This window comes from Ochotona princeps, chromosome 6 (genome assembly GCF_030435755.1).
Source record: "Ochotona princeps isolate mOchPri1 chromosome 6, mOchPri1.hap1, whole genome shotgun sequence".
In the NCBI taxonomy this organism is placed as follows: domain Eukaryota; kingdom Metazoa; phylum Chordata; class Mammalia; order Lagomorpha; family Ochotonidae; genus Ochotona; species Ochotona princeps.
The window spans coordinates 77,561,835-77,583,718 of NC_080837.1; the positions used below are offsets into that span (position 1 = coordinate 77,561,835).

Here is a 21,884-nt window from a genome sequence, read left to right on the forward strand (position 1 = left end):
TTTTATTTTAAGCCACATAGCTTTTTTATCCTATGGAATTTATCTCAGTTACCTCAAATGCACAGTCCTCTGGCTCCCAGGAACCAGAATCTGAAACGCTTTGAGTAAAGTGTAAATGAATACTTACTGATAGGGAATGGTTACTTCAGAAGTCAGTCTTCTGTTCTCATCACTGGACAAAAGCGGATCAACTAGGCAAATTTCCCAGGAATTAGGCTGACACCTAGTACATTTTTTTTAAGAATTACATCACGCCATAGAAGTATCATTACTTCCTTCAGTTCACAGGTGGTCTTTTAAAGCCTTTGCTCCCATCTGGATTTCCTTTCAGATAATGTGGCATACTAAAATAATGAGCAGGTGGCCTGCAGTGGACAATGGCACAAACTGCATAAATCCTCAGATCATGAGCTTCCTTATGAAATATTTACCAACACCAACCAATACACTAAAATCAAAGCTTAAAAATAGAAACAAGCGTCATACACATTTGCTCCAAGAATTAAAGAAATAAATGATCTGAATAAATTGATTAATATAATTCATTTCATTCACAATTTCAAAATCAGAAAAATCTGTTTTACCCTGAAAAAAAAAAACAGTAGGCAACAAAAAATGTACAGTAGTTCCTCATAGTTTAATTGATCTGTGCATTTATTATTAGTTATTAACGCAGAAAGTGGGGACAAAAAGCTCACAAACATTGTGCACAATTTCACAAGATGCATTGCAGGGGAAAAAGTGACTGTGACAGAGCAACATATTCTAGGGTCTTGGTGGACGCATTCCTGGGGGAGGTGGGCCTGGAAAGTAAAAATAAATAAATAAATGAGTAAGATAGGACAGATGAATGTCATAGAATTCTCCAAAGGCCTGGCTGTCATCCATAAGCTGTGTGCTTCCATTTACCTCTGATTCCTGGTGGAGGTGGTCTCATTCCTGGAGGAGGCATACCTATCGGTGTCCCTCGAGCAGGAGGAAGCCCAATTGGTGGGCCCATTGGTGGCCTCATACCAGGCGGAGGTGCCATAATTCCTACAAAGAAAAATATAAATGTGTTAATTGGTGCTATGGCATAGTGAGTTAAACAGCCCCATAGTGTCCGCATCCCATAACCACTGCCTGTTGTGTCCCATTTGTTCCACCAAAATCCAGCTCCTTGCTAATGTGCCTGGGGAAGTAGTGGAGTATAACTCTAGTGCCTAGGTGTCTACAACCACATGGGAACTTCAGCAAAAGCTCCTGGCTTTAGTTTGGTCAAGCTATTGCAGCCATCTGCAGAGTAAACCAGAGGATGAAGCACCTCTCCTTTGGTCTCTCACCTCTCACTGTAATTCTGCATTTCAAATAAATACATTTGAAAAAAAAATAATAAAGGCTTCCTAAGGTGGCTAAAGTAAGTTACTGGAATTCAGACTCAAGGTAATGGTGAATAAATGGTCCCTAACATAAGCAATTTTAAGTCTTAACATATTGACAATTATTCCTATATGTCATTCCCAACTTCAAAATTCCATCACCTTTTTAGCAATTATCCTGGGAATGCAGGCAATATAGAGATCCCACATAGTCTCCTCAGAAACTCAACCTCTTCTTCTTCACCACCCGCTTACCTGGAGGTGGGGTTGCTCTACCCACAGGTGGGGGTGGAGTCCCTCGCCCTGGCGGATACTGTGTTGGGGCTCCAGCAATGCTGGCAGTAGCAGCAACAGCAGCAGCTGCTACTGTGCCTCTTCCCTGTGGAGTCATTACCTGTGAAAACATGAAAAGAAAGTAAAGATGACATTCCCCTCAATGTTCCATCCAAAAAAAAAAATAAAAGTGGTTATAATTTACAAAACACTGTGCACAACAATTCCACTCCTATCATTAGTCCCATTTTTTAAATCATGACATATCAATATTTAATAAGCTTTGTTTTCCCAAATGCAATTTATCATCTATATTTTTCCTTATTCACTAACACTGGTGAATTACTATCATTAATGTAGTTAGCTTTATTAACATTCCTGAAGTAATTATCCATTAATTCATTCTATAGCATCTGCTTTTCACACCATAAGATGTACATCAAAATTTTAAATCCCAACTGCATCATGCTCTAGTCACACTCTTTCCATAACCTAAAACTCTCTCCTAGTGTCCCACCTGCTGTGATGGCCCCCCAACTCCTCGGACAGGGCCTGCTAATCCAGCAGGGGCCTGGGGAATTGGGACCCCAGCTGGTACGCCTCTGCCAGCAGCCCTACCAACTCCAGGGCCTCCTGCAGCTCCAGCAAGTGGTACCCGAGCAATGCCAGTCTAAAACAAGAAAATTGTTAGCTTAAAAGGATAATAGTTTCTCAAGTTTTAGTTGTCTTATTCACAGGTCACTCCTTATTATTTTCCCATGCTTCCTATCTCATTATTAGTTCTGATTCCAACAGAATAAATCAGTAAGGTACCCTAGTATAAACCACCAAGTAGATCAGCTCACTCCTATCCTTATCTAGGTAGCACCCAGCATGTAGAACAACATGTCAAAAAACCCTACGTTCCTAAATAAATGGCGACCAGGAATGTCAGTATATGATGGCTCATTCGGTAGATATATTCTACCAAGCTCACTGTACCATGATTTCACATGGCAGAAATTAATGTCCTTTCACATCAAAATTCTTTGTGAATCAGGTAAAAAAAAAAAAAAAAAAACACAACTTTTTTTTAATTTACTGAAAAAAAAGTCTGTCCTGTCCCACATCTTCCTTACATCTTTGGGAGGTGGTCCCTCAACAGTCATCGATACCAAGTTTTCCCCACGCAGCAAGACCAGACCCAAAACCCGCTTTTCTTCCCGTTCTGGTTGCTTTGCATTCTTTGGCCTGTAAATTACAATGAAATTTTAGTTTTAAGATAAAATTTAGTGATTTATAGATCACTCAGCAAAAATTTGTAGAACATTATGAATTATCAATTAGTAATTACTGACAAGATACTCACAAATAGCTACAATTGTTTACACCCAACAAAGGAAAAAAACAAACACCTAAACTCAGTTAATACATAACAAATACAATTTTAGCTTTTCAGACTGTTTCACTTGATGTTACACTATAGAAAACAAATCACTTCTCTACAGACATAAATACAAATAGCATAACTAAATAAGGTAAGACAGGAAAAATTAAAATCCCAGTTACCAATTTAAGATAAGTAAATGGCTTTATTTTATTGACCTAAGAGGGAAACAAACAGCCAGCTCCTATCTGCTGGTTAACTCCTCCAATGTCATCAATGGTCATCAATGACCCAGAGGGGCAAAGTTAGTACATGAGAAATCAATCCCGACATTCCACATGGGTGGGAGGGGCCAAAACACTGGGAAATCCAAATGCATTAGCAGGAAGTTGGAGTCAGGAATTGGAGCAGAGTATTAACCCAGGGCAGGGCACTCATCTTAACCTCTAATATTAACTCTTACACATAATATTTTTTATTTCAATCAAGATTTCTTCAATTTGGAAAAATAAAACCTGCTGCAGACTCTGGATAAAATTATTAAATGGAACTAGATCTGGCAATACTGGACAATTTTAATTTATGAATGATAAATCAACAACTGCTTTTACAAAATCAAACCAGTCGTTACTTGGGTGCAATGCTCTGGTTTTGAGACAAGGTCAATAGCTTATATAGATAGGTACTGTCATGGTTTTTCTTTAGCCACCCTTTGTAAACCCTACTTCAGCTTGTCCTGGTTTCTCCTGGCCTCTGACTCCAACTTCCTTTACCCAACCCAAACCACCCGTACTTTATCTTCCTGAACTCATCACAATCACAGAGGATCAAATTCATATGCTTGTCAAAAGCCTTAAAGGTGCCAATGAAGATTCGGCCATCTTGCAGGATACATCTCATTCTATAGTCAATGTGTTGAAGCATCTTGCTGCTCTTGCCCACAGTCTAGAAACAGGAAGATGAGGAGTCAATGACCAACTTGTCTGCATCTAACCTTTCTGCCATCATGTCTTTAATATCACATTAAATCGGTTCCCCATAACATAACCTATCTCCCTCAGTTTGTTTTCTTCAACATTTAATTTATGGGACTAAATTTGACCTTGGAACAACTAAACATTTCTAAATCATCTCCACTAATCCTCAGAGACCTAGATAGCATTGCCATCATCATAACTAAAATTGCTCCCAAATAGAGATCCATGAGACTACCATCTTTGTACATCTGAAATGTTGATCTTATTTTCTGCTCCACCCCTAAAGCATCCTGTCTGTTATCATAGTATGTGACATTGTTGACAATTCTCTTTACCCTGGACAAATTCCTACTTCAATTAAACATTACAACTCCTACAAGGTATCAAAACATTTTGTAACTCTGATGTCCCAACAATTTTCACCCCTTTGGGGATGGTACCATTCCCTTAGATAACACATGCTCTAGACTGTGAGATCCACATAACCTTTGGTTAGGATGCTGGCTCCTCATGCTTAGTTGCTCTCTCCTTACAGAATGCTCTCCTGTGTATTAATCAAGCCACAAGTTTTTAAGAAGCTCAATTGTTGAAGTAGTCTTTACATTTACTATAATCTAAGAGTCATGCATATGAAAAACAGTCCCCTAAGAACTCAAAAGGACTAGCAACTTCAACCATATTCTCTCGCATCTTATGCATCTTTCAAGATGATTTCCAAACCACTTTGAGATCATCAACAGAAAAACATTTCTAATCCATATTTGTTTCTCAATGCAATTAGAGTGCATGTCTAAACATTTATCCTGTTATAACATTCAAAACCCAAAGGCACCCACATATAACTGCAAACTATTACTATTTGGTGTCCTTATCTCAGCTTACCACCACCCACCTTAATATATGTACATCTTACCATGTTGCTGTTCCACCAAATCCAACGTCCAAAGTACAATTTCAGGACCCTTAGACCTAAGGGAAGGCTACAGATAAAGGTATGATGGAAGGTTCTCCTAGAAACAATGCAAGCTGTGCAGAAGCTTCGCTAACAGTAGATGGAGCCTGCAGAGGAAAGCATGTTATAGCTGCACTACAATCAAGTAGGCAGAAAATTTTGCACAAAAAACACATTAAAAAAAGAAATGATCTCATGCCTTTATCCACTGTCTTCTCATATTTAACATTCATATTTGATGTACCTGCGATTGATGAAGCTGTTATAATTTCATTTTACCAATATCTTTTCATTTACCTGTCTCAAAACTTACTATTCTTCCTTTCCATCTTTCAGCTCCAAGACATGTATAATACCAATTACTCCCAAGTTATTTCAAGCTTCTTCTTTTACTCTTTCAACTGTAGTATTCTCTTTCCTTAAGTAAAGAACTAAATGAATTACAAACTTAAGGCTTTTTATGTCAAAAGATAATACATAACAGAAATAGACACACACTGATCGCTTTCTTCATAATAACAGCAACAAGTTACCTTCACCATTACTTTTCAAAAATGTGATATTAATACGAAAATGGAATCTAAGGAACACTCTCAGTGTCTCACACTGCTGATTTTACAAAGTGAGACATTATTTTTAATGAAAATTTGGAATTAAACATTTAAAACTGATGCAAATGTAAATAACACCACAATGAAATTATGTGTAAAAAGTAAATTTAGGACTTACATATATAAAAATTTTTAAGAATGATTTTGTATTACAATTGGCACACACAATAAAAGGAAATGCTAACCCATCAAGATATTATTGATCCCTCAATAAATGATCAAAATAAAATAACAGACAATGGACCACATAAGATTACAGCAAATGAAACTATATGTAGTATTTTTAATTTCAACAGAAAATAACTAAGCTGCTATTTTTTATGTAAGAATAAATGCTGCAGAAACCATTATCTAAATGTATCTAAGTTTTCAGCTTAGTATAACTTTAAACAACTTAAAGAGTCCAGTGTTTGAATTCAAGTGATAACAGATTTCGGCAGATTTCCTATCCTGTCTGTCTTAAATACTCTATTCAATTAAGCATCCGGGGGAAGATATGCATTGCTTATGATTAATAGATTTTTAATGTGAGATATAAACAAAATTTCCCTTAATTTAGAACCATGTGGGTTCTCCATAATTACTCTTTATACAAAGAATGCAAAAAAAGATTTAACAGTAAAGCAACAGGAGTATACAACTAAACTGAAGATACTATTTGACACAGCTCTATCTATAATCAAAAGACACCTTCTTCATTGGATGTGCTTATTCAAAAACCAACAGTTGCAATGAGAAACACATCATTTGAAAGTTTTTATTGATTATTTAGACAGGCAGAGGGATCCCAAGAATTAGAATCCATGTCTCCTATGTGGGTGGCAGCAATCTGGTTATCCATTTCATCACTGCTGTCACCTAGGGTCTGCATTAGCAGCAAGCTGGAGTCAGGAGTCAGAGCTGGGAATCCAACTCGGTACTCCAAACAGGACATCAATGTTCAAATGCCCACCTCTAATCTACTAAGGTTTTATGGCAATCAAAATTTCCTGTGGAGGAAAAAAAAACTTCCTGTTGCACATTTAAAACTCATTCCATAGAAGGAATCTGGGATAGTAGTTCATACTCATTGGGATAACTGCAATCTATATCACATTGTCTATGATGGCATCTCGGCCCCACTCCAGATTCCAGCATTTTCCAACCTTGTAGTCTGGCAGCCCAGTGGTATCCCTGCAATCCACAGACACAGTTTGAACTCTTGACCGGTGGTTTTTGCCTGGCACAGCCTTGCTGACTTCAGGTATTTAAGAAGTAATTCAGTAGATCAGAGATTTCATATTTAAAAGACATAAATATTTTTAGATATTATATCCACATTTGGGAAATTTATCCTCAAACTTTCTGTGCCAAAAAACAGAATTAGAGGTTCAGTATCTTTTATAAAATGCTTGAGACAACTAACTTGCATTTCAAATTATTTTATTGTTGAGTATTTTCATACACATCATTATTTTGCATATGATGTTTCATATACAACATATACACAGTAATTTTATGTGGGAGTTTTAGTAATCTTGTGCATGAAAAAAGACAGCATGTTGAATTTGGCACCTAAGGTGTCATGTCAGTGCTCAAATTAAAGCATCTTCAATTTCAGGACTGGGGAATAAGGACGGTCTGTCTATAACATTCATAAACTTACTTTCAAAAATTTCCTGGCTATCATAATTCAGAAGCTTTTAATTAAAACGGGAATTTTTTAAGTAGCCTTCAAAACTATCTACCCATCTGTATAAAAGTGGGATTCTCAGACCATTCCTTTAATGAAGAAATTCACACAGTACTCTAATTATCATTTATACTTCATTTACAATCTTCCAATAACCCCTTTTTCTTTAGCATTTTGTTATTTCCACTGGCAACCCCTGGCTATTTTCAGTCAATGTATGTCTCTAAAACAACGATCAGTCAACATCTTTGGCCTAAAGAGACAAAGATATTAAATATTTTAGGATGTGATTATCATCTGATCTGTCACAGCTGCTCTATAGCCAAAATAGCCATCAGTTATACTAAGACATGTCCATATTCCAATAAAATGTACATACATATATAATGAGCAAGATATCAAACCTTGGTCCAGTGAAATAAATATTAATAGTAGTATTTACGTAGAACTACCACTTGGACACAGAATAAAACAAGATACAATTAATTAGGAGAAAGTGAAATGGCACTATTTTTAGATACTGACATAGTTTAAATACCATATCTAGATGTTTTCAACTGAGATGCCAAAAAACTTATTGGCTTTATGAGTTAGAACACTAATTCATTGAGAAATGCCCTAACTGACAATTTTCAGATTCCACACTTGATTTGTAACCAGGTTCATTTAATTAATTGGGCATGTTGAATATAAAGGTTTCAATAATGGAACAGTTCCCAGAAAAGTCTTGTCTGTTTAGATTTAAGCTCAAAACACTAGATATAAACAGGTCTATTAATTCATGTTGAGGAATAATATTACAAAAATATTAGTGAAAGCCCTGAAGATAAATCACTCAAACACTTAATTCCATTTTCTAATATGTATTTAATATTCAGAAATAAGGGTATTCTAATTAAAAATAGAAAAAAATATGAATGAAAACCAAGGTATTGATGTGGAAAATGTAAAGAAGCAACATAAACAGACAAAATAAATCTACATCACATTGATAATTTATGGACAATCTTTATTGCATTGTCTGTCAATTCCAACAGGAAATACACATTGATGAAAACAGAAAAGTGAGAAAAAGACAAAACAATGAGAGAAATAATTAGCTAAATAAAAACAAGGAACTTATCAGATACTCTAACAATCTTATTAATGATTATGATGAATATTTATAATTTAGTAAGTATAAATTACACTACAATTAGAATTAAGATTGATAATTATTTTAAATATCACACTACTGTTTTATGGAAATGAAAACTAATTCAATACAACACAAAACTTGCAAAAAAATGGAATCATCCACAAATAGCCATTAACATTAACATTATCTTTTTTCTGTAAGGGAAAGCAGAACAAACAAAATTGTAAAGGACTCCAAAAAGCACACACCACAAAGACAGGAAGCAATACATCACTAATCGTCCTGTCAGGGACAGGGAGATTTTTCACTTCCAAAAAAGAAACAACCTTTGTGCTATGTGTTTTTTGTTATGAATATTTTTATTTTATAAGTAATTTAGATAAATTTAGTAAAATAAATATATTCATTTAAAAAATCTTTTTCAAATGCCCTAGATTATTACACAAATCCCAACCCCTATGTTTCAATAATTCATTTTCTCATCATTACTTTATCAGCTCTAACCTGGTTTTTGCTTGGGAATCGGCTACCTTGAAAATCCAATCCTGCTTTAACCACCTCTCGGTGTCTCGGCTAAGAAAGCCTGTCTCAGCTCCGCCTGGAAATCCAGCACAGGCACTTGCTGCTGCTGAGAACGTCTTGGGTACAACTGACACCTATGATAAGAACACAGTATACATGAATGATAAAATAGAAGTCTCTGAACCCAGGAAATGGTGGATACTTAGCCAGTCTAGGGTTATTTCCAAAAACTGAAAAAAAAAAATGGTTGCAGGACTATCAGAAACATGAGCACTGACTTCACATTACTATCATGCTAGATGGAAACATTCTTTTCTCCACTAGATTGCATGAAGAATTTGCTAAGGCAAGGCATTAAGGAAATCACTATTACAGATCCTCCTAAGATGTCACCCCAAGAACCAGCTTCTTGACAGGATCTGAAAGCATAAATCATCTGTGAATAAGCATAACATTATGCAGAAAAGATCTCAACATACCTCTACTGACCAGTAACCTGGATGTAACTCTGATCATGAAAAAAAAGAGATATAGGTGATCATCTTGTTATGCAATAAAATATGCCTAGAGCACAGAACAAGAAATCACTAACAACTCTGCCTCATATGTAAAGGAAAAAAAAAGATAACGGGGAGGAAGGGAGAAAGAAGGGCTTAGAGGGAGAAGACTTGAGATTGATTACTTGACTTTCCATCCACTAGCTTACTTCCCAAATGGCGTCAACAGCCACATCTGGGCTGGCTGAGAACAGATGCTAGACGCTCTATCCTGGATACCCATAGGAGCTGCAGGGCAGCAAACAGCTGAGTCATTCTCTGCTGCCTTCCCAGGCAGATACAATCATGAAGTTAGGTAGGAAACAGAGAAACCAAGACTCTGATTCAAGCAGATGTTTAATGTGCTGTCACAAAGCAAGCTCCCCAGAAAAATCTTTTCAATTCATTTCCCAACAAACTTTCTGAAGCTTCATGAGTAAATAAAAATATTTGATAGCACTGGAATTAGGAAATGGAACAGTGGTAATAAGATTTTGTACTTCAGTTTTTCAATATTTGAATCATGTTGTTGGATGGACAGTTAAGATCATCTAAATCCTTGTAATTTACCCAAAAAGGTATAAGGGTTTTTTGTTGCTGTTTTTTTTTTCTATTGTTTATTTTGGGTTCCTCAGATCACACCTGAATTGATGTTACTGAAGTGTCTTCAAGAAAATGGTGATATTAGTATGGAAACAATGGTATTACCCACTTTTCTGTAGCCCTTGGCCCTTTGTACCCTAATCAACTAAGTAAGGTTACTGAAAAAAAACAGATTCTGGTCAGCCATACCAGACACTAAACCGATGGGAGATAAGAGGTTTTGGCTGATTTCTTAGGAAAGAGACTGGAAGTAAAGACTGAAGTCAATCACACGGTGAATCAAGGACACAAACAAGGCTGTCTATTAAATGAAAAGTAAAACGAAGTTATTAATATCTAAAGTTTTCCTGAGCTTCCTAGTTGGTACAAACTGCTAACAGGGATGCTTTATCTGGGACCCTCCTTGGCCTTGCCACATTAGCATGCTTATTTGAATCCTTTATGATAAAAATCTTTACTTCTTTGAGTCATTTTTAAAAATACAAAAGCCTGTAAAGGCAGCAAAATTATTGCCAAATGGTCAGAAATGTGGGTATTCTGAGAACTGCAGAGCTCACAACTGGTGTGAATTCAAAGAAATCTTAAAAGATAGACTTTATGAACTCTGCATTAAATTTGGGTTAGTAACTAAGTAAGCTAGTATCTTGTTAATTGCATATTGTTTCGGATATTCTTACTCTAATCACTGGAAAATGAAATCTTAATTTTGGCATTGTCCATTCTGATTTCTGCCACCAAATGGCAATGAAGTCTTTTACCTAACCAAATCCTAAATTGTCTTATCAAAAAAAAAAAAAAAAAACTTAGCTTCTTAAACATTTAAAAGAATTTCCTATTCTACTATTTTTTTTTTTTTTTTGTGTGTGTGTGTGTGTTTTTTTTTTTTTATTGTTAATTATTTTGCATTATGTGACAGTTTCATAGGCTCTGGGAATCCCCCCCTCCCTCCCCCTCCCCTCCCCCCGGTGGATTCCTCCACCTTGATGCAGTATTACAGTTCAAATTCAATCAAGATTCTTTCCTTGCAAACATATACCAAGCATAGAGTCCAGCTACTTATTGTCCAGATTGGTTGAACAGTTTCTTGGGGAGACCTTTTCTGGTCTGAAGTTTGAGCTGGCAGAATATCATCACAGTCAATTAAGAGTCCCAATATAACATCAACAGCAATTTGCAATGTTATGGAATTGACATGGTTTTGAGTAACCAGTGTATTAAAAAGAAAAAAAAAAAAAAAAAAAAAAAAAAAGGAAAACAAGTCCTAGCCACAACCTATGATTAGCTCATTGACATTTCAATTTAGTTCATATACAGGACCGGCTTCCCAGACCTTCACCACAAACTATTAATACGAGCAACAAGGACTATATCCCAACTGCCAAGGAGGCCACAGGGAATTGGATGCCCTCGGAGGCCGAGTACTCTGAGGTCACCCACCCCCAACCGGAGCTTCCACAGGGGATGGAAGAAGTCCAAACACTACAGTGCAGAAACCAACGTCATCGGAAAGACAACCAGAAGCCCTGAGTGGTCTGCAGAAACAGAAGAACAATAAACGTCCTTCCGGACCAGGGAGGAGAGCTTTCTCTGGTCCGAGACTGGCTCCACCTCTGGACCCCCCCTCCCTCGCAATGACCATCGGGATCGCTTCGAAAACCCCTCACAGCAAACAAACAATCATACAAACTAAAAAAAAAAAAAAAAAACCTAAAATAAATAAACAACAGAAAGTAGAACTTGAAATCTGACAGGAAAGAGCTGGCATGGATTGGCTCATGCCTCGCTGGGTGGGTCACAAAGATTAGTTTTACTCCTCACCATGGTGCTGAGGATTTTCCTGCACACTCCCCCCCAAAAAAAAAAAAAAAAAAAAAAAAAAAAATGTTCTGCACCTAAAATGTTGACATATATCTTGTTAGAGTTACAAGCCAGTCTGGATTATCCTAAAATCTGCCAAGATCAGCAAAATTTTACTTCAACACAACAACTGGCTAAATACTAAGATGAAATGGACACGAAACAGCTATTCTACTATTTTAAGTTGAACCTACAACCCAACAAGGATATGACTGAGAAAACAAGACATTATCCAATCCCAAAGAACAAGAACACTTTTGAAGTAAAATTAGTGAGGACAGAATGACAATAATTTCCTAAGTGAGAAAAAAGGAGAAAAAAAGTCAGCAAAAATTCAAATTATTTCTGCTTTAAATTAAAAACACCAAAATGTTTCCATCAAACACCAAATGTCCTCATCCCAAAATATAAAATGATGTTGTGCTGAACAGCAGTGAAGCCATAAAGAATACAGTATCTAATAAAACATTAATAATGGCCTCCAAAGAGACTCTAACCACCATCTCTGCTTCCTACTGCATTCTCTAAACTACCACTGTAAACTGTGAGTGATCTCAAGGTGCAATGATTTTCTGAACAGTGAATAAGGATGTTACATGTTAAAATGTAAAATCACATCATCTATTTCAAATGACAAACTATCACAGAAGACACAAGCAAGCTTTTTAAAACATGTAAGAACAATGTAAATATTAAAACATACTCTCTTCAGATTAATTTTCCTAAAATGTAATTTAAATAATACCCAGAAGCAAGATATAAACTAAAGTGAGAACTGAAGTGTTCATTCTCTCCAGGAATTTAAAATATGCAAACCTTTTACAACTGTCATATACAAAATGAGCAGATAAAAGTCACACAAAATGTTACCTACCTTTTGTAATTAAAGTTAGTTGAATATAAATAAAATTATTAATAATACACTGATTTTTGAGCTACTGCTTTGATTGTTAATAGTCAAGAAAATAAAACTAAATAATGCATTGGTAGGTTGATGATTTAAATAATACAATAGGTACACGTATTAACATGGAAGACTCCTAGGGCATATTTCCATGCAACACATTGAATATACATATTGCTCCCCTATTTCTTTCTGCTCTTCTCTCTACCTTTTCCCTATGAACAACCACACAAGAACAATAATGCACAGATCTAAGATATGGAGAATAAAACATTTACAAGTTATCTCTGCAGTGGGAAGGGAAACAAATTCATGGTGGCTTTAAGATTTTACTCATGGGCCTGGCGGCGTGGCCTAGTGGCTAAAGTCCTCGCCTTGAACGCCCAGGGATCCCATATGGGCGCCAGTTCTAATCCCAGCAGCTCCACTTCCCATCCAGCTCCCTGCTTGTGGCCTGGGAAAGCAATTGAGGACGGCCCAAAGCCTTGGGACCCTGCACCCACGTAGGAGACCTGGAAGAGGTTCCGGGTTCCCGGCTTCGGATTGGCGCGCATTGGCCCGTTGCGGCTCACTTGGGGAGTGAATCATCGGACGGAAGATCTTCCTCTCTGTCTCTCCTCCTCTCTGTATATCTGACTTTGTAATAAAAATAAAATCTTTAAAAAAAAAAAAAGATTTTACTCATGTTTTATGTAAAAATGTCAAAACCTAGAGGCAATGACAAATACTAAAAATTCAATGTAAACTCAGCATGTCTCATGTCATTGAAACGCTTACACCATTTTAATTAAACCTATCTTTCAGAAACTGTGTGTTAAGCTTTAAATATGTATAAATATATATATATATTCTGAGAAAAATATGTACACATTAACACAAAAGTATGATTTTAAAATGAGAGTAAATGTACAGCACATAAACACTTGTATGCATGTAAACATATTTTTTTAAAGATTTATTTTATTTTTAGTGTAAAGTCAGATACACAGAGAGGAGCAGAGACAGAGAGAAAGATCCTCTGTCCAATGATTCACTCCCTAAGTGACCATGGCCAATGCTGCACCAATCCGTAGCCAGGAGCCAGGAACCTCTTCCAGGTCTCCCACGCAGGTGCAGGGTCCCAAGGCTTTGGGCTGCCCTCAACTAATGTCCCAGGCCACAAGCAGGGAGCTGGATTGTAAGTGGGGCTGCAGGGATTAGAACCGGTGCCCATGTGGGATCCCGGTGCATTCAAGGTGAGGACTTTAGCTGCTAGACCACAGTGCCAGGCCTGCTTGTAAACATCTTACAAGCATACAAAAAGGGTTCTAAAATTTAAAGATGTGTTCTGATGAAAGACAAATCCGTAAGAAAAAACCTGCTTCTCACCCCAATAGTACTTACTCCTGATTGCTCAGTGAAGCTGTCCTCCTACGTTTGACTTGGACTTCCACTTCAGGCACGTGCTGTTCTGTAGTCCGTCTCAGGTGTAAGCGATCCCTGAAACAGCAGAATTTATATCATCAACTTTACAAAGTCCTAGAACAGCTATTTATGTAAGGACAAATTTACAGCCATATAGTAAATACGATGAAAATTTAAGGAAAATGTACCCCAATACTAATAATCACAAGACATAATTAAAGTATCATATCTTTCCCTTCAGGCAGCCAGAATCAATGTTGTTAAACTACTTTTGCCTCTACAAACCCATCATGTCAGAAAACTAGGTTGAAGAAAAAAAAAAATCAGGAAACAAGCAAAATAAATATTCTATCCACATGTTCACAAAAACTCACACATTTATAGAATACTTTTAAAAATTTGTGGAAAATGCAAGCTATATTATTGTAGTGCACAAAAACAGATTTATGCAGTTTTTCATAATACGCATGCTTCATTAACTTTACTAAAATAAAAAAAAATGATGCTAAAACTAGTTGAAAAAAATATATTCTTTGGTAGACTTGAATGGTGGAACACAAAGCTTAAGTCACAACATGTATAAAGAAAAACCTCTAAGAAAACACTGCTTTGTTAGGGTTTGTAAAACACCAAAAAATAATAATAATAAATAAAATAAAAAAAATTTAAAAAACCTTCCCATGCTAGGAAGAACATATCACAAAATGACTACTCTAGGGAATTCAGCAAACATGAAGTTTCCTACACAGCTTGTACAGTTATGGAATTGCAGAAACTCCTCACTTACCAATTACACATTCTAAAGCAGAACAAACAGAAAAAAATTCAGCCTTTTAGAAAAAACATATTACATCTCAAAGTGAGAATTCAAATACACATTACAAAACCTAATTTTCTGAACATAGATAGGTGTTTCCAAAAGTGATATTAAATTTTCTGACTTTCCAAAAACCTCCAGGTTTATTACTTTGACAAACGTAATGAAGATGTTTAAATTTATATCTTTGAAAAGTCGGGAATGGGGGTAGAGAGATCTTACATTTGCTGCTTTACTCTACATACAGCTACGACCACGGAGGCTGTGCCAGGCTAAAGCCAGGTTGTAGGCACTCCATCTGGGTTTCACACGTGGGTGGCCAGAATCCAAAGACATGAGCTAACACCTGATGCCTTCCAAGATATGCTCAGCAAGAAGTTGGTATTGGAAGCACAGAACCAAAAGCATGATAACACAGACTACAATGCAAATGTCACACTTACTGCTATGGCAAATAAACACGTTATAAATTGTATTTAAGGTCACAGATGCATTATAATCTCAAGATTCAAAGATTGCTAATCTTCCCAACTTCAGATCTGGTGTTTTTTCATAAGTATAATACCTAAAGTACAAAAACTTAAATAGAGATTAAATTTCATGAACCTTGAAAGATAAAAAAAAAATGCTTTGCTTCAGAGATGCTAAAATATCTCAGATCAAAATAGTGATTACTAGAGACTGTTAAGGGTGGGAGGAGTTGCAGAAATTTAAATATAGGGTAGCAAAATACAAACAGTAATTAGTATTATGGGGTGACCATAACACAGTAATGTAGTTAATGTAGATAGCATGTAAACTAAAAGTAAAAGGCTGATAAAATCCAAATAGGTTAGAAAGGTTGCTGAGTGGGAATGCTAAATACCTGATTCGAGCAGTTTACACCACACATGGCCCATTAAATATATACAAACTACACTGTGCCCCATCAACAGATACAGCCATTAAATGTTAAAAAATTCTTCAACATAAAATGGAAATAAAACCACAATAATTACAGAAAATATTTGCAGGTCATATAGCTGCAAATGAGACCAGTTTTCAAAACAAAAACACATCTAAGCAAGAACACTAACAAAGATAAATGCTATTTTTGTCAGTGACGTTGTCTAGGCAACTCGTTGTAGTGAAGGTTGCAAAGCACATACTGATGCAACACTTTCTGTATATTATTCACACCTCAGTGAAGTGTTCTTTTAAAGTCCTATGTACAGAACACTTAAGGAGCTCATATACTAGACAACGACAAGGATTTAAGTAAGCAGTTAAAGAAAAAAACATAATGTATGTGTGTGTTTAATACTAATTCTTGCTCCCAAAGCATTTTCACTAAAAGGTATTCCTCTAGAAATAAACTGTAAAGTCAAAGAACAATGACATCCTCTGATATCCTTCCTAAACTTTTCAATTTTCTACAGATTTTTTTATGTGCCTTACATGAAAATGAATAAATAAAAATTCAACTGAAATTTTTATTTCATAAGCAGAATATCAATACCTCCAATAAAAAAGCCCGAGTTGCCTAAAAGAATTCTGAGTCAGCTGGCATTCAACATGTGGAAAGAAAGGAACTAGCATCCAGTCCTTACCTTTTTAAGTAAAAGAGGCAGTCTTAGCCAGGAGTAACTGTCACTCAGGCTTAACTCTGAGTCACACATGAGAGACAGGGTACTTTGAAACCAGTCTTAATTCACATGGAAGAAATAAGATTTTTAAATCAACTATTCTTTGATGCGTTAAGAGGCATGTCATAACTTGCTTACTTTGAGATCTCCTTCCTAAAATACCTAAGTAACAGAGTGAGATGACAACTTGGCAACCGCTCCATCTAAAATGGGAGTGAAATCTATTGGAAATTATTATAAAATACAAAGGGAGAAATGATAATACAAATCAATCATAAATGGGAATAATGCTTAATGAATGAAACTCATATTTAAAACTCTGAATAAATCCAAATCATGGCATTGTTTAAAAATGGTGCCATGAGACTCCTCGTACAAGCTACTTTATTCCAAATCGTGAAATGAGCTCATACTCCCCTCATTTTCCAAAAACCCTATTATACTAGATAAGAGACTAAATTTCTGAGCCCTTCCAAGGAGGTCTGCCATATTGTGACCCTGGTGTTAACAACTATAAAATGGCAGGCCAGAACACTTGAACAGGTCAAATAAGTAACTGTTTAAACCAAACCTTATTTGTATTTTACAAAACCAAAAAAACCTGGCAAATGGTTAACACACTCAAAATCCCAAGCCTATGTTATTTTCAAACTACCCAAAAAGAAACAACTATAAAATGAGGTTTCTTAAGCCTCCCTGATTTACTTTTTATTAATTACAACTCAGACACACCCTTGTTGATGATATAAAAACAGCATGAAAATACTGAAAAGGAAAACAAAATTGATAAACACATTTTTAAGACAAAGTAGAAAAACTGTTACTCTTGGTTCAGGGTTCTTTCTCAAACGTTCATAGTAGCTACAACTTCAAAATGGATCAAAATCATTTATTAAAATGTCTGCAGACAAGTAAATGATTCCACATTTTGCTAGCCCAATAGGATTCTGACCAATTTTCTGATTTTTCTCTGAGCAACAAATTTACAGATTTAGCACACCCTTACCTTGATTGGGACACCACCCCATCCCCTCACTTTTCCATTTAAGGAACACCCAGAGAAGAATAATAAATCCTTGATAACAATGGTGATGGTGACGCAATCGTAAAATTATCAAATCTGAAAAGTAAAAAATCAAAGGACAGGGAGACCATCTGGCCAAGTTTACTGAGTCTATTTTGACAAGAGAAAATTATGTACAATATAATCAAAGGAAATTGACAAATTAAGTTTTCCCAGCGAGTTGAAATAAAATCTAGCAATGATGGTGGCAGCCTACAGCACAACAGGTCCTGAAATGGGTGTGTCACTGGGGTGCTCCAGATCCCTATTGGTCCAGCCTAGTTCAGAACAGAATTGCAGCAGTATACTGCAGCTACCATCCCACACAGGCAAAGACCACTGTTTTATTCTTCCAGTTCTCCACACTATGGGGAGGGGTACCATAATGCTTGCCGGCTGGAGCCAGCACTGCCCATTGAGGCTCCTGCATTGTAATGCACCAGGAAGGAGGGAGGGACAGGAAAAGGGACAGTGCTGGAACAAACAAGTGGTGGATATGGTTGCCATCCTACTCAGGCAGAGACTGCACAACCCCCTACCCACAGCCCGCGCCAATTTAGCAGAAGCAGCTGCCACGCCCATGGCGCCTGCGCCACTCTCCCCACTGCAGTACTTTGGGGAGTGGGCAGCACGTCACCCAAATACGCCTTGATTTCTCCCCACTGCACACTGCAGGGTTTTCTGGATGTAATTCTAACACTAAAGCTGAGCTGACGTTTGCTAACGCCCTCCCTTGCCTGCCGCAATGTGGGGAGGGGGAAGCCGCCCCTCACCCAACAGCCCCCCACCCTGCCGCGCCTGCGCAGACCCGCGCCTCTGCAGCAGCCGCCATCTTTGCAAACTGCACAATGGCGTTGATAAGCACAGGACCACCCTGCGACCCCTGCATCCAAGCATAAACAGGGAACAGAAAGGAAGCCCCTGAGATGCCATTTTGCACATGTCAGAGATATAAAAGCAAACTGTGTCTGCCCTTTACCTATCTCATACCATTTGGCCACAAATGTGACAGATCGTAAGGCAGTAAAGAACAAGGACCAAATGTTGTGGTTCATGGTAGGCGTGAGCCAATTTGTAAAAAGCAGCATGAAAACCACAATATACAAACTGGACTACAGGTAGAAGCCACAGAAAACCTTATGTTCCGTACTTTTCTCAGACTAAAGGCTCCCTCGCCGTCTCCCTCTGCTGCGTGTCAGCAATCCACCTGTGGCTCACACCCTTGGTTCCCACTTGGAACGCAAGAATCATCCCAAGACCAGAGCTATGCTCACCGATACCTGGCCCCTCACGGCCCGCCAACAGTCTCAGCGCCACCCCCCCCGCCCTGTCCTCCCCACCACTCCCTCCGACTGGTCAATTATCCCTGAGGTGCAGCTACCACCAGATGAGCGGCCGCACCAACACCCCAGCATGACCGCACCAAGCACCAAGCACCCTGGCGCGACCGCCCCAAGCACCCCTGCACGGCCGCACCCAACCCCCCCTGCGCGGCCGCAATAAGCACCCCCGGCACGACAGCACCCAGCACGTAGCACAGCCGCAATAAGCACCCCGGCACGACAGCACCCAGCGTGGCCGAAATAAGCACCCCTGCACGGCCGCACCCAACCCCCTGCGCGGCCGTAATAAGCACCCCTGCGAGGCCGCATCCAGTACCTTGGCGCGGCCGCACCCAGCACCACTGCGAGGCCGCAACCAGCACCCTGGCGCGGCCGCACCCAGAACCCAGGCACGGCCGCAATAAGTACCCTGGCGCGGCCGCACCCAGCACCCCTGCGAGGCCGCAACCAGCACCCTGGGGCGGCCGCTGCAGCAGTCCACTCCCCACCCCCAAGCACTTTCCCTGAGGTGATGCTGGCCGCTCCCTCCCACTATGACAGTCCCCAGCCATGGTCACCTCAGCATATCCTGACTGAAATAACACTGTCCTCGCCCTAACAGACCCTCGGCAAACCATTCCCTGGGTGCGCCTCGCTCCCATCCGCCATCCACAAATCTGCAATCCGCCCCAGGCACTGCCTCAGAATGGAAGGAAAGAAATTCAGCCGCAGACAAGTCTACAGCGATGCGGTGCGTTAGGACAGACAGGAAGACATGGCAGCGCACCGGGCAGAGCCCCGAGCCTCCAAAGCTGTCCAACCTAGCTCTCAGAACAAAGGCGTTGTAGCACCCCTGTTCCCAAGCGTACAGTATCCAAGTGCTGACCACTTGGAGTCTTTGATGAAGAAACACGGACATTGGCGCTGACCTTGCTCGCTCCATCGCGTCGCTGACAGCTCCTCAGGCCGAGGAGTCAGGCATCTCCGGCAGCCGCGGAGTTCTGCTCAGCAATCACTGCCGCAACGCAGAGCTCTGGCCCGCCCCGCCCGCGCCTGCGCAGCACGGCCCTGGCGGCCGCGCATGCCAGCCCGCGTGCCGCAGTGCGGGGGTCCCTGTGCGCCCTGCCTGTCCCCTGCGCCCTGGGCACAAGGCTTGCATGTCCAGCACCCTCAAGAAGGAGATCACTGGACCCTCAGCAACGTGGCACCAATGGACACAACCATGTATTTTTGAAATATATACCAGATGTTCAGGAAATATTTCCTAGTCAACCAAGAAAAATTCCCGGTCATGTTTAAAAGCACCCTAAGGTTTCCTATAGGCAGTAGAAGAAAGCTGGTTTGAGACGTTAAATGGGTGAGAACTATAGTCTTTGCAAAAAATGCCAGTTACTTTGCAAAAATCTTGTCGAGATTACACCTAATTGTAAAACAGATGCTAAATTGCTTAAATTCGGTGGGATTTGTTTTCCCTTTTTAAAATTTTGACATTTTTAAAATCATGAAAATTATTTTCTCTAATCATATTGTGCTGAAACCCTCCAGTATGGTTAAATTGATTATCTAATTAGGAAAATCAAATATTGTTCTCTTAAACACAAAATAACTTGGGTTCCTGCCTGTAATCTTGAAAGAGGGGAGGAAACCTTTCTTTACCTATTCTATTTGGAGTATTTAAAAAATAATCAGTGCAATTCAGAGCACTAGAACATAGACACATTCCTACAGTTCTAATTAACATGAAAATATGCATTTGACTTACAAATATCCTGTCTACAGATGTAACAAACAAGTTGAAAACCCCCAAATCCTGACATCCTATACAGCTTTTGAGAAGATTATGCCACGGAAATAATGCTAAAGCTCTGTTTGCATCGTATTTTGCATATCTTTGTCCTTTATCAACTGTCCATATCAAAGAACCAGGGGAGGTCATGGTTTAACCAGGAGCAAACAGGAAAAATTCTCTAACTTCCTAAGCTACTATTCACTTACCAATAATTCTGTATTAAAACAACCATGCAGAGAAATACCCATGCCTTTTCTTCACAATAAAATCTTAGAAATTAGGTAATATGCCTCACTTTACGATAATTTTAAACAATAAAATATCCCTGATACAAGTAACATTTTATTAGAATGAATTATATAGTTATCAATATCCAATGATTTATCTACAAAATTTAATTTCCAAGCGTTCATTTTCAGATTTTTAGTTTAAAGGCATTGGACATTTAATCGAGTAATAGTAATAACAGTGTCATAAAACAATAAAAATAATAACTATAAAATGTGTAAACATTTATTTTCATATTGAAAAGTAAAGAGTATCTACTATCACAGCTTAGTGATTAAAGTCACAGGCTTGGACCCAGACTCTGTGAATTTAAATTCTAGCTTTTATGTTTGACAGAAATGTTACCTCAGCCAAGGTACTTAATATTCTGTACTTTCTTCCCAATCTGTAAAATTGAGGATTATATGTATTTTAAACAATGATTTGACAATTAAAATACATATTGAGAACTATGCCATGTAGACAGTTTTCCCACTGTTATTAAAATCTATGTTGTCTTCATATTTCCTCATTTTTTTCCCTTATGCCCTTTTGCCACTGCAGTATTCTACACAGGACATGGCACACATCACAGTCCTCTCTCTTGAATGTAACAATTATCTTTTTCATCTGTTTAGTTCTTTTATGGTATTTTTCATCTTTTTGAAATGATCATGAATTACTCTGTGTAGCTAATCTTAAATTTAAAATTAGAATATTTAATTATCTCTTTCCTGAGATGAATCTTCTACAGGTTCTTGTCTATTCCTTTTGAAACTCTGAATGACCTTCCCATAATATCCTGTTGATTCAACTGAATGAGAAAGT

The 21,884-nt window shown here is 38.2% G+C and overlaps 2 protein-coding genes across 4 annotated transcripts; both read right to left on the reverse strand.

Annotated features, from left to right (window-relative positions):
* Window positions 1–636: 636 nt before the first annotated feature.
* On the reverse strand, window positions 637–8,888 carry SNRPN (small nuclear ribonucleoprotein polypeptide N). 2 transcript variants are annotated; one of them, XM_058666533.1, is made up of 8 exons: window positions 8,852–8,888; window positions 4,888–4,954; window positions 3,791–3,942; window positions 2,750–2,861; window positions 2,149–2,301; window positions 1,614–1,752; window positions 910–1,035; window positions 637–803 (listed from the first exon to the last, which is right to left on the reverse strand). In XM_058666533.1, exons 2-8 carry the CDS (start codon window positions 4,888–4,890, stop codon window positions 766–768), a joined length of 723 nt encoding a protein of 240 aa, XP_058522516.1. In that variant the 5' UTR covers window positions 4,891–4,954; window positions 8,852–8,888; the 3' UTR covers window positions 637–765. The 2 variants fall into 2 exon arrangements, with proteins under 2 accessions (XP_058522516.1, XP_058522515.1); XM_058666532.1 differs by lacking the exon at window positions 8,852–8,888 and adding an exon at window positions 6,604–6,973 and having other exon boundaries at window positions 4,888–5,033.
* Window positions 4,888–20,049, reverse strand: SNURF (SNRPN upstream open reading frame). 2 transcript variants are annotated; one of them, XM_058666536.1, is made up of 4 exons: window positions 19,930–20,049; window positions 14,153–14,248; window positions 8,852–9,003; window positions 4,888–5,033 (listed from the first exon to the last, which is right to left on the reverse strand). In XM_058666536.1, the coding sequence occupies exons 1-3, from the start codon at window positions 19,941–19,943 to the stop codon at window positions 8,898–8,900; spliced, it is 216 nt and encodes a 71-aa protein (XP_058522519.1). In that variant the 5' UTR covers window positions 19,944–20,049; the 3' UTR covers window positions 4,888–5,033; window positions 8,852–8,897. The 2 variants fall into 2 exon arrangements, with proteins under 2 accessions (XP_058522519.1, XP_012784670.1); XM_012929216.2 differs by lacking the exon at window positions 4,888–5,033 and adding an exon at window positions 8,198–8,230.
* Between the last annotated feature and the right edge of the window lie 1,835 nt (window positions 20,050–21,884).